Source organism: Dama dama, chromosome 11 (assembly GCF_033118175.1).
Source record: "Dama dama isolate Ldn47 chromosome 11, ASM3311817v1, whole genome shotgun sequence".
In the NCBI taxonomy this organism is placed as follows: domain Eukaryota; kingdom Metazoa; phylum Chordata; class Mammalia; order Artiodactyla; family Cervidae; genus Dama; species Dama dama.
In genome coordinates, this window is record NC_083691.1 from 87,139,306 (window position 1) to 87,163,153 (window position 23,848).

The window sequence follows — 23,848 nt, forward strand, 5'->3', positions numbered from 1 at the left end:
TGAAACTTGTGGCTGTAATATGAGGTAATCACCACCAGAGGGCACTATTGCCCCCACGTGGTGCTCACATGGCTGTTTGCAGATGATGACTGACAATTCTAAAATTGATTGCACTGTAGGTAAACATGGACCGTCTAACCTCATTCATTTTCCTGCTGAGGAAACTGAGGTCCAGAGAAATGTAATGGTATTCCAAAAGTCAAGTCAGGATAAAATTTCAAAATATTAAGCTTTTTTTTTTTTAAAAAAAAGTAAAACTAAATTATTAAATTCTAAGGGTAAAAATAATTGTGCTTTACGTTTTAGAACTGTTCAAAACTCTCTTGATTAATTTCCAGAAGTATAGATCTCAAGGTTATGAAATATATATACCCACTGCTGAATCATCATTTGAAGAGCACCATCTAGGTAATTAATGTAATGTGAAAGTACCACTAGAGGAACCCAGCGGGTTACACTCCGCTGGGTTGAGAAGAATCGGACAGTGAGCACACACACAAATATAGTAAGTGGAATAGGTATGTGTTTCACTTATTTACAGGAAATGCAATAAACCTGCAAATCAAAACTCAACTATTTTAAGCTCTGTAACTCTTGGTTTATAACTTGCTCCTATATTGAATTTATCTTCATCTGAAGTGACTCTTCTTACCTGCCCCTCTGATTCAGCATCAGGTACAGTCATAGTAGCTCTTCCTTCTGTCAGTGACTTATTTGGCTACTATGGTAGGCACTGTAATCATGTTGTGAATGGTAACTTCTAGTGTTGAACAGTGTACAACCAGCGTAACTGTCCACAACAGCCACTGAGACCCGAAGCTCCGACAGAAGCATAAAGGAAAACCTTCTTGTGCCCTCAGGCCTCCCCATGAGCTCATCTTTTGTCATTTCTTTCTTAAAACACTGGGTTACTGATGCTGAGCAAAACAATTATCATCCTAGTTTCTGCAAAACACAGGGTTACTGATGCTGAGCGAAACAATTATCATCCTAGTTTCTGCTCCTTGCAGATTTATGCCAACTCACTTCCTAAGCACGTCCTAGATGCTTTCCTCCCAGTCAGTAAGAGGTACAATCTATCTGCATGAAGGGAGAGGAGATAAACTTTCCCTCATCCTTCCTCTGCCAGGCATGCCTGTGCTGGTCATGAGGTGAGCACATAAGAGGCATGGGCAGCCAGTGGCTTTATTCCAGCCGTAGTTGTCTTACAAGGTCAATTAGGAAAGGGTCAAAGTAAACACACCATTATTTGACTTCAAAACCTCAAACAAAGAATAGGGCTTTAAGCAATTACATACAGTGATTGTTCTCATAGTCCCACTCAGCACAGTTCATTTTCTTACCTCCTTTCAACTATTAGTGAAGAGAGAGAAATGCTATCTGCAAAGTTTATTAAAATACATGAAAGTAAAGCTTTCACTAAAGAGCAAATCAACTCATTCAGGGTAACACCAAAAAGGCATTTCTAGAAAATTGAATGCCTATTCATAATCTCTGATTTCAGTTTTAAATGATTAAAAATTTGATTTGAGATCAGTTAGATTGCTTGTTAATGAAAAATAAAAGTGTTGCTTTTTGTAATCAGATTTGGTTTGATCCTTGGGTCAGGAAGATCCCCCGGAGAACGGAATTGCTACCCACTCCAGTATTCTGGCCTGGAGAATTCCATGGACAGAGGAGCCTGGCAGGCTACAGTTCATGGGGTTGCAAAGAGTTAGACACGAATGAGCGACTTTCACTTTCACTGTTCATTTTACGTGCGTGTCTTACTTTCTCTACTTCAGCTCTACATTATAAAGATCCTAATAGATCAGTGCAGTTATATTCATAATGCAAGTTATCCTCCAGTCAGAATATTTTCAGTAACAAAGCATGGCCAAATACCTTCTTAGCACTACAATGTAGTATATAGCTCTTAAGAAAATAAGCTTTGAATAAAATGGATACTTCAAAGTTCAAATCATACACAAACTAAAATTTCAGAAGTGTTATTATCAGCTTTCCATCTGTCCATCAAATTCCCCTCGCATTTAAGTGTCCTATATTGTTGAGGCCACTGAGACAACAGCTTCAGCCTGCTGGTCTTCCTCAGCTGGCGTCCTGAACCCTTGCTGACTCACTCTCACTCCAGGGAACTGGGTCTGCAGTCCACTTCCAGGACACTCCTCCCAAGTTCATTCGCCAACAGTTTAGCAGGAAATGGAGTAATTTTTCCCCTTTATAAGAGGTCCACCCCACCTCCGCTTTTTAACTTTCCTTGCTCTGAGACAAACCATGCTTCCTTTGCTAGTGTGTTTCTAATCAACGACTACCATGCCATCATAACCTGAACATGACTTACTTGCTCATGGCCTTCTCTAATGCACCTGCCTATGACAATGTTGTTTAAAAAAACCCATATTTTGGCTTCATGTCTAGCATTCTTCTCTGCACAGTCCCTATTTTTCTGCCTGGCCTCTGTGTCATTCATCCTGTTTATTCACTCCCTTTCACAAGTCCAGTGTCTCTTTCCTGGTGGAGTGTTTCGTGTCCCAACCCTCCCTGCGCTTCTCCAGCATACATCTGGGGAAGGAGAAGGAGCTATGCTTAGCTCCAAACTGAAAATAAAGGCCCGTGCTTAAGTATGTATTTGTACAGGATGATAATGGGAACTGCAGAAGGTCTACAAAAGGCAAATATTTTCTTTAGCTGGTTCTCAATCTTTTTTCAATCCCAGTTGTGATGGCTAATGAGAGAAAGAAAGTGAAGTCACTCAGTCGTGTCCAATTCTTTACAACCCCATGGACTGTAGCCTACCAGGCTCCTCCATCCATGGGATTTTCCAGGCAAGAGTACTGGAGTGGGGTGCCATTTCCTTCTCCAGGGGGTCTTCCCGACCCAGGGACCAAACCCGGGTCTCCCGCATTGTAGGTAGACGCTTTTACCATCTGAGGCTAATATTACGTGTTAAATCAGCCAGGCCATGGAGTGTCCAGACGTCACTGGTCAAACATTATTTTGAGGTGTCCCTGGTGGCTCAGCCGTAAAGAACCCGCCTGCCAGTGCAGGAGGATGCAGGTTCGATCCCTGGTCGGGGAAGACCCCACATGCTGCGGGGCATCTAAGCCCATGCACAACAGCTGAGCCTGTGCTCCAGAGCTGGGGAGCTGCAGCTGCTGAAGCCTGACTGCCCTAGAGCCCATGCTCCACAACAAGAGCAGCCACCACAATGAGAAGCCCGCACAGCCCAGCTAGAGAGTAACCCCCGCTTGCCACAACTAGAGAGAAGGCCATGCAGCAATAAGATAAAAATAAATAAATACATATTTTTAAAAAATCATGATTTTGGGTGTTTCTGGAATGGGACTAACACTGAGATTAGTGGGTATGAGTAAAGCAAATTATCCTCCATAAAGTGGGTAGGCCTCTTTCAATGGGTTTGATGGCTTAATTAGAACAGAAAGACTGGCCCTCCTCTGAGAAGGGGAATTCCACTGCCCAATCACCTCTGCACTTTGGGCTCCTTCTACAAATCCAGCTCTTCCTGATGGCTTCTGACCTGGAACCTCAGCTCTCCTTGGGCCTCCACAGCATCAGGCTACTCGACAGATTTTGGATTTACCAGCTTCTATAATCACGCCAAAGAAGGTTTAAACTACCGCACAATTGCACTCATCTCACACGCTAGCAAAGTAATGCTCAAAATTCTCCAAGCTAGGCTTCAGCAGTACATGAACCATGAACTTCCAGATGTTGAAGCTGGATTTAGAAAAGGTAGAGGAACCAGAGATCAAACTGCCAACATCAGCTGGATCATAGAAAAAGCAAGAGAATTCCAGAAAAACATCTGCTTCATTGACTATGCTAAAGTCTTTGACTGTGTGGATCACAACAAACTGTGGGAAATTCTTCAAGAGATGGGAATGCCAGATCACCTGACCTGCCTCCTGAGAAATCTGTATGCAGGTCAAGAAGCAACAGTTGGAACCAGACATAGAACAATGGACTGGTTCCAAACCGGGAAAGGAGTACATCAAGGTTACACATTGTCACTCTGCTTATTTAACTTATATACAGAGTATATCATGCAAAATGCTGGGCTGGATGAAGCACAAGCAGAAATGAAGATTGGCAGGAGAAAGATCAATAACCTCAGATATGCAGATGACACCACCCTTATGGCAGAGAGTGAAGAACTAAAGAGCCTTTTGATGAAAGTGAAAGAGGAGAGTGAAAAAGTTGGCTTAAAACTCAACATTCAGAAAACTAAGATCATGACATCCGGTCCCTTCACTTCATGGTAAACAGATGGGGAAACAATAGAAACAGTGACAGACTTTATTTTCTTGGGCTCCTGAATCACTGCAGATGGTGATTGCAGCCATGAAATTAAAAGATGCTTGCTCCTTGGAAGAAAAGCTATGACCAACCTAGACAGCGTATTAAAAAGCAGAGACATTACTTTGCCAACAAAGGCCCATCTAGTCGAAACTATGGTTTTTCCAGTAGTCATGTATGGATGTGAGAGTTGGACCATAAAGAAAGCTAAGCACCAAAGAACTGATGCTTTTGAACTGTGGTGTTGGAGAAGACTCTTGTGAGTCCCTTGGACTGCAAAGAGATCAACTCAGTCAGTCCTAAAGGAAATCAGTCCTGAATATTCATTGGAAGGACTGATGCTGAAGCTCCAATAGTTTGGCCACCTGATGTGAAGAACTGACTCATTGGAAAAGACCCTGATGCTAGGAAAGATTGAAGGCAGGAGGAGAAGGGGACGACAGAGGTTGAGACGGTTGGACGGCATCACCAACTCAAAGGACATGAGTTCGAGCAAGCTCTAGGAGTTGGTGATGGAATCCTGGTGTGCTGCAGTTCATGGGGTCACAAAGAGTCAGACACGACTGAGTGACTGAATTGACTGATAATCATGTGAGCCAGTTCCTTAAAATGAATGAATTAAGCAGTCAGTCAATCTCAATCTCACTCTCTCCTATTGGTTCTGTTTTTCTGGAGAACCCGGACCACTACCCCAAGCTGTCCTTCCTGGGACAGGGGAAGTTTGTCATCGTTGTGGTAGGCAATCTCAATAAGGTGAGCACATACCTTCAGCAGAAGGTACCTGATTCTTGGCAGGAGTTATGATCCCTGGGTTGGGAAGATCCCCTGGAGAAGGGAAAGGCTACTCATTCCAGTATTCTGGCCTGGAGAATTCCAATGTACTACAGTCCATGGGGTCACAAAATAGTCAGACACGACTGAGCAACTTTCACTTTCACATGTAGGTATAGAAAAGATTTTATTAATGCTATCTTCTCTATTATTCCCTTGAAAGTCACTGCAATGGAAGATATTGCTTATAAAAACAACACACATTAGGAATACTCGGGATCCCCTGTTAACATGGAAACACAGAACGTGCCTTGCGTATCACATACATGGCTATTTAGACTCAAACTGTGAGTACACATGTCTCGTGTCCTGATCTTAATTCTCTAATAACTGACAATAACTGTCATCAATTTTCCTTCCCAGTATCCTGAGTTGGCATACAATGGTAATGCTGCTATGAAGATAATGACATATATTAAGTGTAGAATATTAATACTTTACTATTAAGGTTTGAGAGTAAGGGTTTTTTGTTGTTGTTGCTATTTAATATGTCTAGAATGTTTAAGAAAACCATATACTGGATAATCTGACAGGCCTTGTGGCCTCAATTTGAAATATGTAGGATTTTTATGTTGCATGAGAATTAACAGAACTTTATTAGGTCAGTAAATACCATCTAAATTCATTAGGGAATTCAATTTGTTGCATTTTAAGTTTGGTTTATTAGCTTTATAAGAGCTGCTTAAATACTTAAGAAGAAAATGCTTGTTAGGATTGTAGGCTGCCCTTTCAACTCTATAAAGTGCTTGAGAGAAAATCAAATACATAAAGTTTATACATTAGAGGCCAAAGTGTTAAGAGATTTAATTAACAGAGTTTTGATATAGAAATAACTCTCAAGGAAAGTTTAATCTGTTCCTTGAGATATATAAACATCACAAAATAAAAATGGATCTTAACTTTATATAAAAATATTAGATTTATAAACAGAAGGACAAAATATTTAAGTTGAACTTAAAGTCTTAGGTAAGTCTAGATTTTAACACTGATAAATTGAATATACTGAATTCAACTTTGCAGACTTCCCTGGTGGTCCAGTGGCTAAGACTCCGTGTTCCCAAGGCCGGGGGCCGGGGAGTCGGGGTGGGGGTGCGGGGTAGGGGGACGTTGGGTTAGATCCCTGCTCAGGGAACTAGATCCTGCATACTGCAACTAAGAGTTCCAATGCTGCAGCTAAAGGGTGCACGTGCTGCCAAGTTAAAAAAGATCCCACGTGCCACAGCTAAAAGATTAGGCCCAACAAAAACCCCAACCTTGACCAGTCTCTTCCAGGCCTCTCTCAGACATCATAACCACACTGGCAGCTCAGGAACCTCAAGGGACATAAAAGCAGCAGCTTCTTTCGGAGGCTGCTAAGGTGTGTGGCTCTGTGTCAGTCCCCAAACACACTCCTGTCCCCCATCGTCTTTGACTCTTGCTTACTTTCAAAGAGATTTCTAGCACTGTACAATGGGGAATAATCCTTAGCTCAGCTCACTTCCTGGAACAAAGTTTGATTTATAATCATTGCTAACACCTACAAAGCATTTCCTCCGTGTCAAGCATCTCACAATGCATGATCACATTTTTATCCCTCAGTCAATCCTGAGGCAGATGTTGGACTGCTATTTTACAAAAACGAGGAAACTAATGTAAGGATCACATTAAACACCAAGGTTCTGTGTGCATAATTCACTACTAAATTTTATTTTGTAATAAGCCTTTCATAGTAAGAAAAGTATTTTCACTCTTTTCAGGAAAGTAAGGAAAAGCCTTCTAAATAAATGTAAAGCATCTTTTCAAGAAGAAGCAATATAAATTGCTTACTTGCCATTCCATACCGTATTCAATTTAATCTAGTTCCACAGATACCAAGAATTTTGTCCCAAAAAAGTGGACCACTTACTGTTGACAGTATACTCTATGTACAGAGTATATATTGTAGCCACTCGATTGAGGAGATCTTTTGTCTCTTTCCAGTTTGATTTAAATTCTCCACTATAGTTTATTAACAGCTAAACGTTCTTTAATCATAATAATCAGGATTTGTGATCACAATGATAAATGCTCTCATACTTACAGAGTATTAATTACTATAACCTCAAAAGAGTTCTCAACTTGGGATAAAGGAAACTGAAGTAACTTGTCCAGTGCAATCGACAGAAGCAGTGCCAAAAGCAGAACGAGATCCCTGGGCTGCCCAAACCAAAGGCGGTGACTACGCACTGTGCCTCACTTGTAGGATGTTCCAAGGTTATTATTAACATTCTTTGGAAACATAGTTCTTGGAAAAGCCTTTAAACCGTGACTGCTGAAAGGCCTTTTGCAACCACTGCCCAATTACAATATTTTTTCAAGTTTAGTCCATGAGTCAAATCCTTGTCTTCCTTCACACCTCCAAGGGTATTATGAAACTTGTTACACTAAGATCTTTGGGAACATGTAAGAGCCGTGCACGGTTATGGAAGAAATCACTAGCTCGATTGTTCAAAGAGAGATTCCAGCTAACTTCACTCCTGCAAAACCATATAAAAAAATTGGGGGTAGAGAAGTTATTAGGAAGTATGAAAAACAGTGTGGCATAGGAAATGATGGATTTATTAAAAAAGGATATCACCTGTGCATTTAAATGTGCAATACTAAGGAATGAACTTCCAGTTTAGCAATACAACATAACTTTATGTCAGTTCTACAGAATTTTACTTCCTATAAATACAAACTGTATATCTGTTCTAAAATTTATGGCCTAGGTGTTACATAGTAGGGTGTTCAAGTAAAGAATGAAATGAAGGAATATGTAAATAATTTAACTGAAACTGAAAACAGATAAACTATAAATAATTGAGACTGCATTTCAGACATGGTTCTTAGTAACTGCATTCGGCATATAATAGTTCCCTAAACTTTTTAAAAAGAAAGAACTAGACATAAATCCATATTAAAATCTACAGAATTCTCTACTAACAGAGTTGATTTCAAATTTTTCCTATGCTGTAATATTATATTTTCCTTCCCGTCCCTGAAGTGGTTGAGAGCATGGATCCTGCTGCCTGGATTTGACTCCACCCTCCCAGGTATCTGATCATGGCAGGTAATGTAATAATCTGCATTCCTGCAACGAGAGTTTTCAAATCAAATCTAACCTATGTATCTGTATCTTTAAACAGCTCTCCAAGCAAAATTGAGAGGATCCATGCCTCTGCATTTCGATTAGTAGCAGTTATTTTTAAAAACTTTTAAAGCATTTGTCAATTTCTTTTGTGGTACTTCAGTTTCCTTGGAGATTTTTTTTTTAACCCCACTGTCACCTTTCTATGCCTGACTTGCATTAAGTTATTACTTCAGAGATGACACCACCCTTATGGCAGAAAGCAAGGAGGATTAAAGAGCCTCTTGATGAAGGTGAAAGAGGGCTTGGGTTGGGCTCCCAAATCACTGTGGACAGTGACTGCGGACATGAAATTAAAAGATGCTTGCTCCTTGGAAGAAAAGCAATGACAAACCTAGACAGTGTATTAAAAACCAGAGACATTACTTTGCCTACAAAGATCCGTATAGTCAAAGCTATGGTTTTTCCAGTAATCATGTACGGAAGTAAGAGCTGGCCAATAAAAAACGCTGAGCACTAAAGAATTGATGCCTTCGAACTGTGGTGCTGAGAAGATTCTTGAGTGTCCCTTGGACTGCAAGGAGATCAAACCAGTCAATCCTAAAGGAAATCAACCCTGAATATTCACTGGAAGAACTGAAGCTGAAGCTCTAATACTTTGGCCACCTGATGCAAAGAACTGACTCATTGGAAAAGAGTCTGATGCTGGCAAAGACTGAAGGTGGGAGAAGGAGACAACAGAGGATGAAATGGTTGGATGGCATCAAGGACTCAACTGACATGAGTTTGAGCAAACTCTGGGAGATGGTGAAGGACAGGGAAGCCTGGAGTGCTGCAGTCCATGAGGTCGCAGAGTCCAAAACGACCGAGTAAACAGAGGTTAAAACACCGGGGACGCAGTACACTGTACAAACCAATAGGTGGCGCTCTCTCAACACACTAAGTCTCCCCTCAAAATTTCTTAGCTTCTAAATTTTAGATTGGGCTTCTATCAAGATTTTATCAACTCTTTATGTTCAGTTTTCTCACAGTAAGTGTAATTATTTTAACAATTTACTTAACAGAAGTCTATTATTTTAACAAGATAACCACAGACACTGGGATCCCTGAGCACTTTATATTCCAGTGTTCCAATAATGTGTCTCCTTTTCTTTCATTTGCAGGTCAATTGGTTTTTATTTCCATAGGATAACAGCAACATATATATCATGTACATTTTCTCAGAAAATTTAAGTTTATATTTTTAAGAGTAGCAATAAATAAAAATATTAAAAGTTTATTTAGATAAGTGCTAGGCAATTTAATTCACTGAGAATTACTGACTTGTTTTAATCCATGAATTCATCAAGAATGTATTGTTATCTATGTTCTTAACTCTGATACAGAGTCTAACTTGGCTAAGCTCACTGTCTGGCTCTAAAGCTATATAGATTTTCTCTCTTAGAACACAGCAGGGTGAGGAGATGGAAAAAAAATCTCAGCTTTTTATTTTTCATTATCACTTTTATAGTCTAAGTGATACTGTTTATCTATGATGAGCTGTGAGACCTTGGGGGGCAGGGACTGGAATAACGCTAGGAGCATGGACTGTGGTTGAGAGCATGGATGCCAATGCCTCGATTTGAATCTTCTGTTTCCTGGCATCTGACCATGGCAGTTAATGTAATCTGTGCCTCAGTTCCTCTCTCCCCAAAAGGAAGTAATTATATATCTACCTCATAGGATGGCTGGGATAATTAAGTATCTTAATTGATGATAAGCATCCTAAACATGTCTGGCATTGAGCAATACACGTTAGCTACCATCATTTTTATTCAGATGGAGACCCAGAAAAACCAAGCTACATAAAACTCATATTCAAATAAACTCCAGATTTCAGAGTTCATGACTTCCTTCTAGCATGACACTGAAAGTTTACAGAAAGATCAAACAATGGCCACCCTCTGTCGTTCATAACATGGATACAATGGTTGGTCTTTCCTGACTCGGTTTTCTAAATAGCTTGTTCTCTGGCTGTGATAGCATGATAAGGAGTCTAAATGTGATGGTCCTCCCAAAGCAGTTCAGCACTTCCCTCCCCAGTCAAGACAAAAAAAAACAAAAACAAAAACAAAAACATTATAAGAACAGGCAGGATTAGAGGTTACTGAGAGGGGAAGGAGAAGAAGAGGACCCCAGGACAAGAATAAGAGAAATTCCAGAAGCTGAGGAAGGGGAGGCTGTCCTTATGCAACCACTTCAACAAACTCACCGCAGTGCTGTTCTCAGCCCTCTGAAACCTTTTCCTAAGGCCTGGTGTTTGGCCTCCCAGACTGTAGCTGAGACTTAAAATGGGACCCCAAGCAGCCCCAGAAATGTACTAAATGGTACAACAAGGCAAATCTCACGTAAAGTTACCCTGACACGATCCATCAACCTCCACTCACTCACTCTGCATGTGGTACCAGTCTGCATGTGGTACCAATCCACACGTTGCCATCGAGCTTCAGAGAACACTATTTAGGGAGCCACTCCTGCCTCCCCCAACTACCAGAATCCTCAGATGCAATTGCTGCCTTAGCAAGAATGAGTGCCCACGACCTAGTGGACCAGAAGTGTGAAAGCCTGTTCTGGAGCCAAGGCTTTACTTTGCACTGCACTTTAATGCTCAAAGCTGATGACAACCACTGGATTTATTCCTTAAATTCCTCCAGCACTGTTTCCATCAGTAACTAATTGTTCCCCAAAGCAGGGCTGCACTCCTTGGGAAATTGGAAGGCTCAGTGACAGGCTGGGATTCACCCAGGGCTTTTATTGATAGACAGACAATGTGGTCCTTTCTGAAATATCATATATCCCTCAACAGCATAATTTAAAAGGTTCAGTAGCAGAACAAGCAAATCAGTTTTAAAATTCACACATTCTCTGCTTCCTCTTTGAAAAATTAATAACAGCATTAAAGGCGGTTTTAACAAAATCAGGTTGAATGCTGTCAGGTATGTCAAGACCCTTGCTAGTGTGGTCCAGGGACCAGTAGCAGCTGCACTGCCTTGGGACTTCAGAATGCAGAATCCTGGCCACCTCCCCTCCACCCAGAAACTAGCATCTGTCTTTTTAAAAAATAAGATGGTCATGTAGTTGGCATGCCCATTAATGTTGATGAAGCAGTGGTCTAGAAGAGAAAGTTTTACATGAGGATATTATTTCTGCATTTGTCTATCCTTAATTCATGTCCAGATGCTATTAGGTAGTTGTGTACTTTATAAGAACCCTGGATTTCAGTTACATTTGAAAATTCATTTGGCCTGAGTCACCCAGCAGTAGTAGCAGTAGGCGCTAAAATCTTCTAATGCTTCCTATGTCCTTGCATACTTCCTGGGTAGCTCAAGCAGTAAGGAGTCTGCCTGCAATGCAGGAGACCTGGGTTCGATTCCTGGGTCAGGAAGATCCCTTGGAGAAGGGCATGGCAACCCACTCCAGTATTCTTGCCTGGAGAATTCCATGGACAGAAGAGCCTGGCTGGGGCTCCATGGGGTCGCAAAGAATCGGGACATGACTGAGTGACCGACGCTTTCACTTCTCACACGTGTCAAGCAGTGTGCTCAGTGTTCACGTGTTAACGTATTTGATTCTTTCCACAACCCTGTGAGGCAGGTGATACTAGTTTCATGGGAGGAAACTGAGGCCCAGAGAGACAAAGGAACAAGGCCATGTAGATAGAAGGCTGCCAAACCAGGATTCACACCCAAGCAACCAGGTTCCAGAGTCCATGTGCTCACCCCTCAGCTCTGGCCCTTCTCGCCTGCCATAGTCCAGCAGAAACACGCTCAGCGGGAGATGATGTGGTGTAGATATGATCAGAACATCAGGTACAGCAAGGAAATGCCAGCTAACCACAGGGCTTATGCAAAAATTGCTTAACTTTGCCATGGACTTCTCCCTGGATTCAGGGTATCCCTAAGTTTAGTCCGAGGCCCATAATTTCAGGGCTATGTAAGAAATACTCCTGCGCTAACTATTTACTTCCTATATGCCAATAGAAACGGAATAGTGGTTTTCAATATGTGTTTCTTGGAACCCCAGGGTCCTTCACAAATACCTTGAGAGCATAACTTTTTGTTCTCCCTACAAGTAGCAGTATTAATGAATTTATATACTGGAAGTTAAAATAATATTTCAACTGACAAAAGACTACCATTTTTTAAAAACAAAAGTAAAAATCACTGATTTTTAGCAGTTGACTAAGTATAGAGATTCTTTTTGGCAAACTTATCATCAGTACTATGTGTGTTTAAGTTAGGAGGAGTACAGCAGTGATGCTAAACTTTTTTAATTTGGCATGTGGTACCACTATTTCTTCATACCACATACTTTCCTAAAAAAATATTACACAGTATGTGTTTGTTCACATGATTTGTTTGAATTTACACCTAAAATTTTCTTTTGTAAAATCTCAGTTAAAAATTGGAGAAGGATATGGCACCCCACTCCAGTACTCTTGCCTGGAAAACCCCTTGGACAGAGGAGCCTGGTGGGCTGCAGTCCATGGGGTCGCTAAGAGTCGGACACAACTGGGCGACTTCACTTTCACTTTTCACTTTCACGCATTGGAGGAGGAAATGGCAACCCACTCCAGTGTTCTTGCCTGGAGAATCCCAGGGACGGGGGAGCCTGGTGGGCTGCCGTCTATGGGGTCGCACAGAGTCGGACACGACTGAAGCGACTTAGCAGCAGCAGCAGCAGTTAAAAGTAACTGATGAGGGACTTACCTGGTGGTCCAGTGGTTCAGAATCTGCCTGCCAGTGCAGGGGACATGAGTTCCATCTCTGGTCTAGAAGACCCCACATGCCTCACAGCAACTAAGTCTGTGCGCCACAACTACTGAGCCCAAGCTCTAGAGAGCCCTTGAGCCACAACTACCAAAGCCCGAGCACCGCAACTAGGGAAAGCCCACATGCAGCAATGAAAACCCAACGCAGCCAAAAAGAAATGCATGTTTAAAACTTGATGTAATATTTCAAAATTAATTTCTAACACCAAAATAACTTGAATAGTCAAATCTAACTTGAACTTAGATTTGATTTGCAAAGGCACTACCTCATCAGATTTACATGCAGCAAATACTTAAATATCACAGGATCAGGACAGGGACAGAATAAAATGAAAATACATGCAGAACCTTTCATAAAGGAATTTCCATAACAGGAAGCATGCCAGAACCCAAATGTTGGGGTTGTAAATAGAATATGCAACAATGCTCCTACAAATCAGTAAGAAAAAACGCAAAGTCCGATCAAAGAGATGGTTGAAGGATGTAATAATTCACTAACAAAGAAATAATAAATCATCTATAAACAAGGGAAAGATGCTCAAATTCCCTAGAAATAAGGGGGATGCATATAAGGTACCCTTCTTGAGCATATTATAACAATTTTAAAGATGACTAGTCTTTAAAAGTTATTGGTGCTAAAATGGTATGATGAAAAAGGCATTTCAAATACTGTCATTGGAGAAAGCGTAAATTTGTATTTTTGGAGAGTAAAAAGTAAATTTAAAGGTCACATACTTCTTGACCTAGTATTTTCATTTGTAGGAATTTTCTTATCGAGATACTTCCAAAGCTACATATAAGATACATACATGAAGGTTCACTGCAGCATTGGTTTTAAGAGGAAAATCAAGATTGGGGCAGGACAAGGGTGGGGGAAGACAGTCCAAATGTCCAGTGCCAGAGGTGATTAAATAAACCATGGTACAGGCATACCTTGTTTAAATAAGCTTTGCTTTACTGTGTTTTTGCTTTATTTTTTAACAAATGGTAGGTTTGTGGCAAGCAAGTCTCTTGGCACCATATTTCCAACAGCGTTTGCTCATTTCCTATCCATGTCACGTTTTGGAAATTCTCACATTATTTCAAACATTATTATTTACGGTATTTATTAGACTGATCTTCAATGTTACCATTGTAATTGCTGTCGGCTGCCACAAATGCCACCCAAATGAGACAGCAAACTTAACTGAATGTTGAGACGAAGGACTTGGAATATCACGTAAAACTAGCTGAGAAAGCAGCAGGAGGGTATGATAGGATTGACTTGAATTTTGAAGTAAGTTCAACATTAGGTAAAATGCCATTAAACAGCATTGCATCTCAAAGAAATCATTTGTAAAGAAAGAATCAGTTGAGATGGCAAACTGCACTGTTGTCTTCTTTAAGAAATTGCCACAGTCACCCCCGTCTCCAGCAACTATCCCCTAACCAGTCAGCGATCATCAGTATCAAGGCAAGACCCTCGACCGGCAAAAAGATAACTTGTTGAAGGCTTAGATGACGGTTAGCAAGTCCTAGAAATACAGTGTTTTTAATTAAGGCATGTACTTTTTTTTTAGACATAATGCTACCGTACACTTAATAGACATAAATACTTTACAATGTAAACTTAAGTTTTATGTGCTCTGGGAAACCAGAAAGTTCAGATGACTTGCTTTATTGCAATATTCATTTTATTGTGGTGGTCTGGACTGAATCCATAATATCTCCAAGATATGCCTGTACAGATTGCCAACATCCGTTGGATCATCAAAAAAGCAAGAGAATTCCAGAAAAACATCTACTTCTGCTTTATTGACAACGCCAAAGCCTTTGACTTTGTGGATCACAACAAACTGTGGAAAATTCTTCAAGAGATGGGAATACCAGACCACCTGATCTGCCTCCTGAGAAATCCGTATGCAGGTCAAGAAGCAACAGTTAGAACTGGACATGGAACCACAGACTGGTTCCAAATTGGGAAAGGAGTACATCACGCTGTATATTGTCACTGTGCTTATTTAACTTATATGCAGAGTACATCATATGAAATGCCATGCTGAATGAAGCACAGGCTGGAATCAAGATTGCCAGGAGAACTATTAATAACCTCAGATACACAGATGACACCACCCTTACAGCAGAAACTGAAGAGGAACTGAAGAGCCTCTTGATGAAGGTGAAAGAGGAGAGTGAAAAAGTTGGCTTAAAGCTCAACATTCAAAAAACTAAGATCGTGGCATCTGGTCCCATCACTTCATGGCAAATAGATGGGGAAACAGTGGAAACAGTGACATACTTTATTTTCCTGGGCTCCAAAATCACTGCAGATGGTGACTGCAGCCATGAAATTAAAAGATGCTTGCTCCTTGGAAGAAAAGCTATGACCAACCTAGACAGTGTATTAAAAAGCAGAGACATAAAATAAAATAAAATAAAAAGCAGAGACATTATTTTGCCAACAAAGGCCCATCTAGTCGAAACTATGGTTTTTCCAGTAGTCATGTATGGATGTGAGAGTTGGACCATAAAGAAAGCTGAGCAGCAAAGAACTGATGCTTTTGAACTGTGGTGCTAGAGAAGACTCTTGTGAGTCCCTTGGACTACAAGGAGATCAAATCAGTCAGTCCTAAACGAAATCAGTCCTGAATATTCATTGGAAGGACTAATGCTGAAGCTCCAATAGTTTGGCCACCTGATGTGAAGAACATTGGAAAAGACCCTGATGCTGGGAAAGATTGAAGGCAGGAGGAGAAAGAGACAACAGAGGTTGAGTCGGTTGGACGGCATCACCAACTCAAAGGACAGGAGTTTGAGCAAGATCTGGGAGCTGGTGATGTACAGGGAGGCCTGGCATGCTTCAGTCCATGGGGTTGCAGAGTTGGACATGATTGAGCGACTGAACTGAACTGAACAGATGCCTGCACATGCATAAAACAAAGCTTGCATATCCATTTAAAAGTTACCATCTTTCACCAGTTCTATGACACCCTACACTGTAAAATACATCCTGAAATAATAGACATTAAGATGTGAAAAAACAACTTGTAGCCATTAATAGATGCCAGTTATACAATACCCCCAATTTCAGAGATGCTGAAGAGTAAACCAAAAAACAACATGTGCCTAAAATCAATGACACAGATTTCAGCTTTAAATACTCTTAAGTATAAATATTCTCTTAAATATAAATACATATTATCTTAAATATAAATATTATCTTAAATATATCCTCTAAATATTCTCTTAAATATAAATATATCTTAAATATAATATTTATAAATATTCTTATAAATATAATGCATAATAACTAATATAAAACTTAAAATATAGCAATAATCAATATATAGAATTAAAAATTTGGATGATGACAAAACCAACTGTTAATAGTGAATACCTTCAGAGGTACAAGCTATGAGGTATAAAATAAGTGATAAGCATATACTGTACAACATGGGGAGTATGGCCAGTTTTTCACAATAACTATAAATGGAGTATAACTTTTAAAAATTGTGCATCATTATATTGTACACTTGTAACTTCTATGATATATCAACACTGTACTTCAATTTAAGAAAAAGAGTGAACATTTTCAAGGAGCGGAGTCAGTTGTGATGGGGTAGGTGGAAGGGGACATAACCTCATAATTTTTTAGAAGTGTATATATATATATATATATATATGTAATTTTTTAAAGTGAACAATAAAAACACTGCCTAAGTATCCTTGAAAGATCTGAGCTATCCAAGCATCATGAGAAGATGACTCAAGTCATATATCTTATATTCACTTCCTCAGGTTTCATCTTCCTCTCCTTGTGGCATCTGCCAGGAACAGAGGCAACAGTGATGCTAGTAATCTGCCACACTCCGGTTACCCTGCTCCATCTAAATCCTCCCAGTTCTCACAACAACACAACAAGATTGATGCCTTCACTTTATAAATGAGCTGCACTGGGTGAGGTTCTATTTTCCCAGTTCATGCCGCTGCCATGGGCAGCTCTGAATTCCAGACCCACATTTTCTGGCCCCAGAACCCACCCTCTTTCCGTTTCTGGGCTACTAGCATTACCATCTCTATCTTTATGTGTTTGTTCTTCCCCCTTTGTTATTCCTTTTCCTCTTCCTTTTATGGCATTTCAAATTACTTTCTTTTTATGCTACCTTGGTTTTAAGTTATTTCCAAGCTAAAAAGCTAATTTATTAAACGATTGGAAAATTACACTCTAACTAACAACAAATTAGAGCATTTCCTCTTTCCAAGCAATTCTTTCCCTCTTAGCCATTCTGAAAATTTCTTCATGATGAACTCCTGCACTTTATACCCACACAGAATTTTTCTAGCTTTAACAACCAATTCTATAGTCAAAGACAAAAATGCTATACCAAAGACTTTCAAGTCTTAATGGGCGATAAGTAGCTGCAGTGGTAAGAAGAGAAACAGGTGATCAGCACAGACCCCAACAGTCACCAAGCAGCCCAGCCTAGAGCCCAGAGCTGGTACCTTCAAGCCCTCCTCCCAGATGAAGAGAAGGCAGCAGACTGAGAGCTTCGCTGATCCCACTTTTTCGGTTTGACCCCAGGTTTAAACCTTGAAGGGCTTCGCCAGTGGCTCAGCAGTAGAGAACGTGCCTGCCGCGCAGCAGCCACAGGAGACGTGGGTTTGACCCTTGGCGCTGGAAGATGCCTTGCAAGAGGGCATGGCAACCCACTCCAGTGTTCTTGCCTGGAGAATCCCATGGACAGAGGAGCCTGGCGGGCTACAGTCCATAGGGTTGCGAAGAGTCAGACACAACTGGAGCGACTTGGCATGCACACACTACAACTTCAAAGTCAAGAAGATTTGTTCAAACACATTTCACTTACTTCATACTCATTTCCTTCATGGTTCTAGCCCTTCTGTGGAGGGGGGGAACCCTTCTATTCCACAAAGAGGTTGACATAAAAACTTGAGCTTTGGCCTGTGGAGAGTGTCTAGTCCCTGATACTTTTTGCTCTAAGCAGAAACTATCAGAAGTGAGAAGGACTGTAGGAAGAAAAGAAGTATCAGGAAATATAAATTCTCAAGACCTATGCCACCAACTGCTAAGATGCATTATATTTCTTTGGGTCATTTATCATTCTTTGGAGGGAAATAAAATGAGGGTTTCAAAAATTAATGACAATATCTGGATTGGAGGCAAACCAGGAGTCAGATGTTATATAATCTGCTCTCGTAATGTGTGTGCGCACGCACACACACACACACACACACGTACACATGCGTGCGCACATACCTCTCTGATGAAAATAAGAGATCAGGAGTGAAGGTGAAGATATTTAAGTAAAAGAGAATTATCAGCTTCCAAAGGAGGTGAGCAGAACCGGGTCACAAACACCTCCAGCAGAAGGACTTGGCCGGGGCTCACCTGAGTCCTTCATGGGGCAGAGGGCGCACTGCATACCCCAGGCCTCCCCGTACAGACAGCAGCACTCCGTGTACGTCGTCTGCTTGCCGACAAGAGGCCGGCTACATACATACTCGTCACTCAGATGTTCCCAGCACAGATCCTGGTAGACATCGGTTTCTTCAATTTGCTCTGAAAGGGAAGACATGGTTCCATGACAATTGCACTGCTATTCCTATTTCATAGACACTGTGGTAGAAGCCAGCGAGTCTCAAAGTTTCCATCCCGATTTCTAAGCATGACTTCCAAATAGAAATCTGAAGCCAGCCTGGTCTTTCCATGGATCAAACCTCTGTCATCTCCAACTGGGTGTCATTCCATCCGCTGAAATTCAACCTGCCCATCATGTTCCAATTAAATCCTTCCCTCTGTAGCTTCCACATTATGTAAAACCCTCCATGATCTTGCCTGTACTTCATAATCCTGATGGACTTCTTATTCTTGCAATATCTGATTTTTCACATTTACTCTTCTGTCAAATCCTACCTTTTCCTTCTGCACAAAATTTTGGGGATTCAGCCTTTTTCATCCATTTCATCTGTCAAAGCCCTGAACTAGTGACACTTCATCCCAGGGTTCTTAATTTTAACCTTTCTACTTTTCAATAGATTTCAACCAAAGCAGTCTCCTGAATGTGCTGATACACTGACCAATTAAGTTAATTATTAGGAGCACATCACCTTTTCAGGGATGAACAGGGACTCCTACCAATGGACTGAGGAGCCCTCCACCACTGATGAATTCCACCCTCTGCTCTGCCCAGCCTCATGTGTGTCCTCTACCCAGTCAAGCAAACCTAATTATTTTCCCTTCAACTTACATCTTCCTCAGTTGCCTTCGAGGGTTAAATATGATCAACCCTCAGGTATGGAAGAGCTCTGCCATCTGCTCAGTCACTCTTTGTCCTGTTGTCCACTAAATCAGTATGTGCAGGGTGTTAAATCTGCATATTGATGATATGAAACTTATTCTTTCTCTTAGCATCTCATTTTAATTTTTTCAAAATACCCAAGGAATCCGTTTTTCTATTTTCCGACAGCTCACATTTCAGTCAAAAGGAAAACCTTATGACATTTATTTGGACACAGACTTGCTTCTCACATCCAAACATACCATGTGATTCAGTTGGTCGGATACATCTTTTTTCCGAAGCATCCAGGACCATTGGGTGGGTACAGAAGCAGTTATAAGAGCCTTCTGTATTAATGCACTGGCCATCAATGCAACTGCTGGGGTCTTGACACTCATCTATATCTTAAGAGAAAAAAAAAAATGAAAGAAAATCAGCAATCAGTTGCACCTCATACACTTAACCAAACTTAATACACCGCTAAATTTAGTCCAGATTTCAAGGTCTGCCACATTTTAATTAGCTTCACATCATCATCCAAAAGAGAACAGCTCTGACTATAAAAATGTTAAGCTGTATTGATTGGAAAAATAACATTGCCCTACAGCTGCTGACATTAAATAAGGAAAGAAAACATTTAAGAACAGGATATACTTAGAAATTTAAGATAAAATGCCTTTTTATGACAGTTTTAAAATTATTTCCTTTTGCTATGTTTTTCTGCATAGCATATATGGTTTTCTGCTTAGGCATTAAAGTCTGGGTCCGTATTTAAAAATGACTTTCAGTGTATGGTATGAGTGATGAAACAGGAGGCTCCCCAGACCAAAAGAACATTTCAGTTATACCAGTGACCTGAATTATAATTCCACACTGAATATTAACTCTTCAAAATCTATTCAAACAGTAGTTTGAAGGATTTTTATTTTCTTAAATATTGCTCAAGAAGAAGATGCATAAAACATTTACAGATCTTTTCAACATGAGATTTAGATTCTAAGAAACTTTTTATACACAACAGTACTATTTTTTCCCCATCTATTTTCACAGCACATCACAAAATATCCTCTTAAAACTTACCAAAGCACTGCAATTTGACAGGATCATAGTATGTCCCTTGCTTACAGTAGCATTCATAACCAGGCTGAGTGTTCATACAGAAACCATTTTTGCAGATCTCTTGTCCAAAAAGTAGGCATTCATCTGCATCTATGGGGGAAAATGGTCATAATATCTCTATCACTGAGATGTTAAAGTGAGTGGTTTATAAGGAAATACTCATATGTGTAGTTTAAATTTCACCAAAGTAAAAAATCTGGAATTTATTTTAGAATTACAGGCTAATAACATGAAATGTATAAAGCACATTGAGTTTCGCTTTCTTCTTTTCCATTCCTTGTCACTAATCTATGGCCATTAGTAAAAAGTCCTAGTAAAGGACTTTGCTTTCTAAAAAAGCAAAAATCTTTGCTTTGTTGATAACCATTAAAGGCCAACATAATGATCAAATTTATATTGGTCCTAATGTACGATTTTTAATATTGTCCAGGAATAAAAGAATAAATCTATTAAAGTACAGAATTTTGTATTAAGTACTTTTACATATGTTACCTTATTTTATCCTCATGACAACCTTTGAAACATCATTTCAGAGGTGGAAACTCAGAATCTTAAGTGAAGTCCCATCGTCATACAGTCTTACATGTTCTAATTCCCAAGCCACAGATCTACCTAGAGATTACTGGGTAGAATTCGAACACAAGCCATGCTTCTACTTGAATGGCAGATATGAACACTCATTGCAAACTAGTTTCTGCTTGAAACTGACCTTTATAGTTCTCACCATCAACGCCGTAAGAGGATTCTTCCGAGGGGACAAAACCTTTCCCTCTAGGACACATTTCAGTGAATTCAGCTGATTTCAGAAGAGACAAGGAAAAAAAAAGTTGGGGAAAAGAAAAAAAGAAACATCTTCCATGACTTTTTTTTTTCCCCATGAGTATGTTTTCAATTCAGTTTTGCTTTCTCAAACTCAGTAACTTAAAGGTAAACCTTGCCATCTAATTCAGACAAATAAATTCAGTACAATCTCAGAATTACAAAGTAGGTGCAAATAAACCTAATGACTTCATAAGTTTACTTATAATTTTAAAAATACTTGATAGTTCACTCATGTTATTTATCCATGTTTTACTTATAAGTGCTTGAGTGTTATGACTTATTTCACCATTACTATGGTCTCTAGTATTTTACCTGGAGGAGGGCATGGCAACCCACTCCAGTATTCTTGCCTGGAGAATCCCATGGACAGAGGAGCCTGCTGGGTTACAGTCCATAGGGTCACACAGAGTCAGATACGACTGAAGCGACTTGAGCACTAGTATTTTAAATTTTTAATAAGAATCCAACAAGAAAAATCTTGGCTTAAATATACAAGCTCTAATTAGGAACAACGCTGTGTCAGTGTTAGAAAAAAATCATTGCTTTTACATTAAAAACGGAATAAAACTGAATTATCTTTCTGACAAAATATCATATGGAATGTCACCATAACAGCATATTCTGTGATAAATAGAAGTTCAAGAATTTATATTGAGGCAGGACAGGGTTTGGTTTCTAGCCTTCTAGAAACCCACTAGAAGGTATCTTACCTCTATTTGACTACAGCAGGTACCAGCAGATGTCAGCGCTTTGAGGCTTCAGTAACCCAAATGAGAACATTCCTAGACCCATGAGCAGCACCCAACAAATACCAGTGTGAACCCAGCACTCAGCCAATTCTTACCAGTGCCCAGGACCGGGCAGGGGAAAATCTCACAGTTATCGCCCCACCCAGCACCAGAGGTGCAGCAGCACTCCTGCTTGGTGACATTGGGAGCCAGCACGTTGTCACAAAGACTGGCGTCGTTTAGATTATAGTAGCATTCTTTCTTCTCTTCTCTGGGCTGATCTACTTCTGAGTCTAAAGAGAAAGCAAAAAAGAGCGTTGACAGGATGCATCAAATCTACCTGCACTGCAATGGAATCGAAACACAATGGACTGGATGTGCCAATGGCACTACATTTACAGAAGGCTGCTTTTATTCTGTATCAGATTCTTCCACTTCAAGATAAAAATGCACTTGAATCCTGAATTTTCATGGATTTCTAACCCACCCCAACGTGTAAATCTGTCAAAATCATTTCCTTTGACGTTAACCAATTACTACATTCATGTGAATTTGGCTGTGAGTACAGTTTCCATATCTGCTTTCTTGCCAAACATAGGGTCATTCTTTACTGAGCTATAACACCTACTTAAATCAATGAACATTTTCCCTGACACTGAACCAGAGATGTGAGGCCCCTCATAATATTTAACCCTTAGATAGTTATTGAGTTAACCATGCTCCCCCAAATCTTCCTGAACAGTGCAAAGCAGAGGAAGACAACCAGAAAAACACTGCAGTAACCTGAGTCTATAAAATAATCTAACTACTCAAATTGCTGCAACTGCATGACTTTGAATGAAACAGTAATAGCCAGCTAAGCCTCAGGAGAGCATTTCAAGACCAGGTTCTAGTCCCAGTGCAAGTGTGTCCTAAAGAATATATATTCCAACAGAGTCCATTTAACTTTCTGTCTAAAAAACAAGGTGATATGATAGAACACAAATGATAAAGACCTCCAGTGAATTCCCTTGTGGTCCAGTGGTGAGGACTCTGCACTTTTCACTGATGAGGGCATAGGTTCAATACCTGGTCGGGGAACTAAGGTAAGATTCCACAAGCTGCACAGTTCGGCCAAAAAAAAAAAAAAAAAACAACTCCACCTAGTTTCAGACAATACTAATGACTTACTCCCATCAGATTTGAAATCTATGAGCAAGTTTGTGCTTTTAAAAACGATTTAAAAAATCTATTACCTAGTAAAGGCTATACAGTTCAAATTACTGCCTGATCCAGTTAGAATTTATTAAGTTTTAGTTTTATGCTATGTCAAATAAAAAGTTGCTGTAATCAAGATTGCTGGGAGAAATACCAATCTGCATAACCTGAGATATGCAGATGACTCCATCCTAATGGCACAAAGTAAAGAAGAACTAAAGAGCCTTTTGATGAAGGTCAAAGAGGACAGTGAAAAAGCTGGCTTAAAACTCAACATTCAAAAAAACAGAGATCATGGCATCCAGTCCCATCATTTCATGGCAAATTGATGGGGACAAAATGGAAACAGTGACAGATTTTATTTTGGGGGGCTCCAAATTCACTGCAGATGGTGACTGCAGACATGAAGTTAAAACACGCTTGCTCCTTAGAAGAAAAGCTGTGACACACCTAGACAGCATATTAAAAAGTGGAGACATCACTTTGTTGACAAAGGTCTGCCTAGTCAAAGCTATGGTTTTTCCAGTAGTCAAGTACTGATGTGAGAGTTGGGCCATAAAGAAGGCTGAGCCTTGAAGAATTGATAATTTTGAACTGTGGTGCTAAAGACGACCCCTGAGGGTCCCTCAGGCAGCAAGGAGATCAAACCAGTCAATCCTAA

General features: G+C 40.1%; 1 protein-coding gene across 15 annotated transcripts in view; it reads right to left on the bottom strand.

The window, feature by feature from the left end:
• LTBP1 (latent transforming growth factor beta binding protein 1) overlaps positions 1-23,848 on the bottom strand; it is a 442,908-nt gene that overhangs the window by 20,774 nt on the left and 398,286 nt on the right. For all 15 annotated transcript variants that reach the window (XM_061155622.1, XM_061155619.1, XM_061155620.1 and 12 more), the window contains 5 exons: positions 22,107-22,283; positions 21,150-21,236; positions 20,402-20,530; positions 19,585-19,725; positions 18,433-18,603 (listed from right to left, as the gene is read on the bottom strand). In XM_061155622.1, the coding sequence (XP_061011605.1) occupies positions 18,433-18,603; positions 19,585-19,725; positions 20,402-20,530; positions 21,150-21,236; positions 22,107-22,283 (705 nt within the window). The remainder of the gene's footprint in view (positions 1-18,432; positions 18,604-19,584; positions 19,726-20,401; positions 20,531-21,149; positions 21,237-22,106; positions 22,284-23,848) is intronic.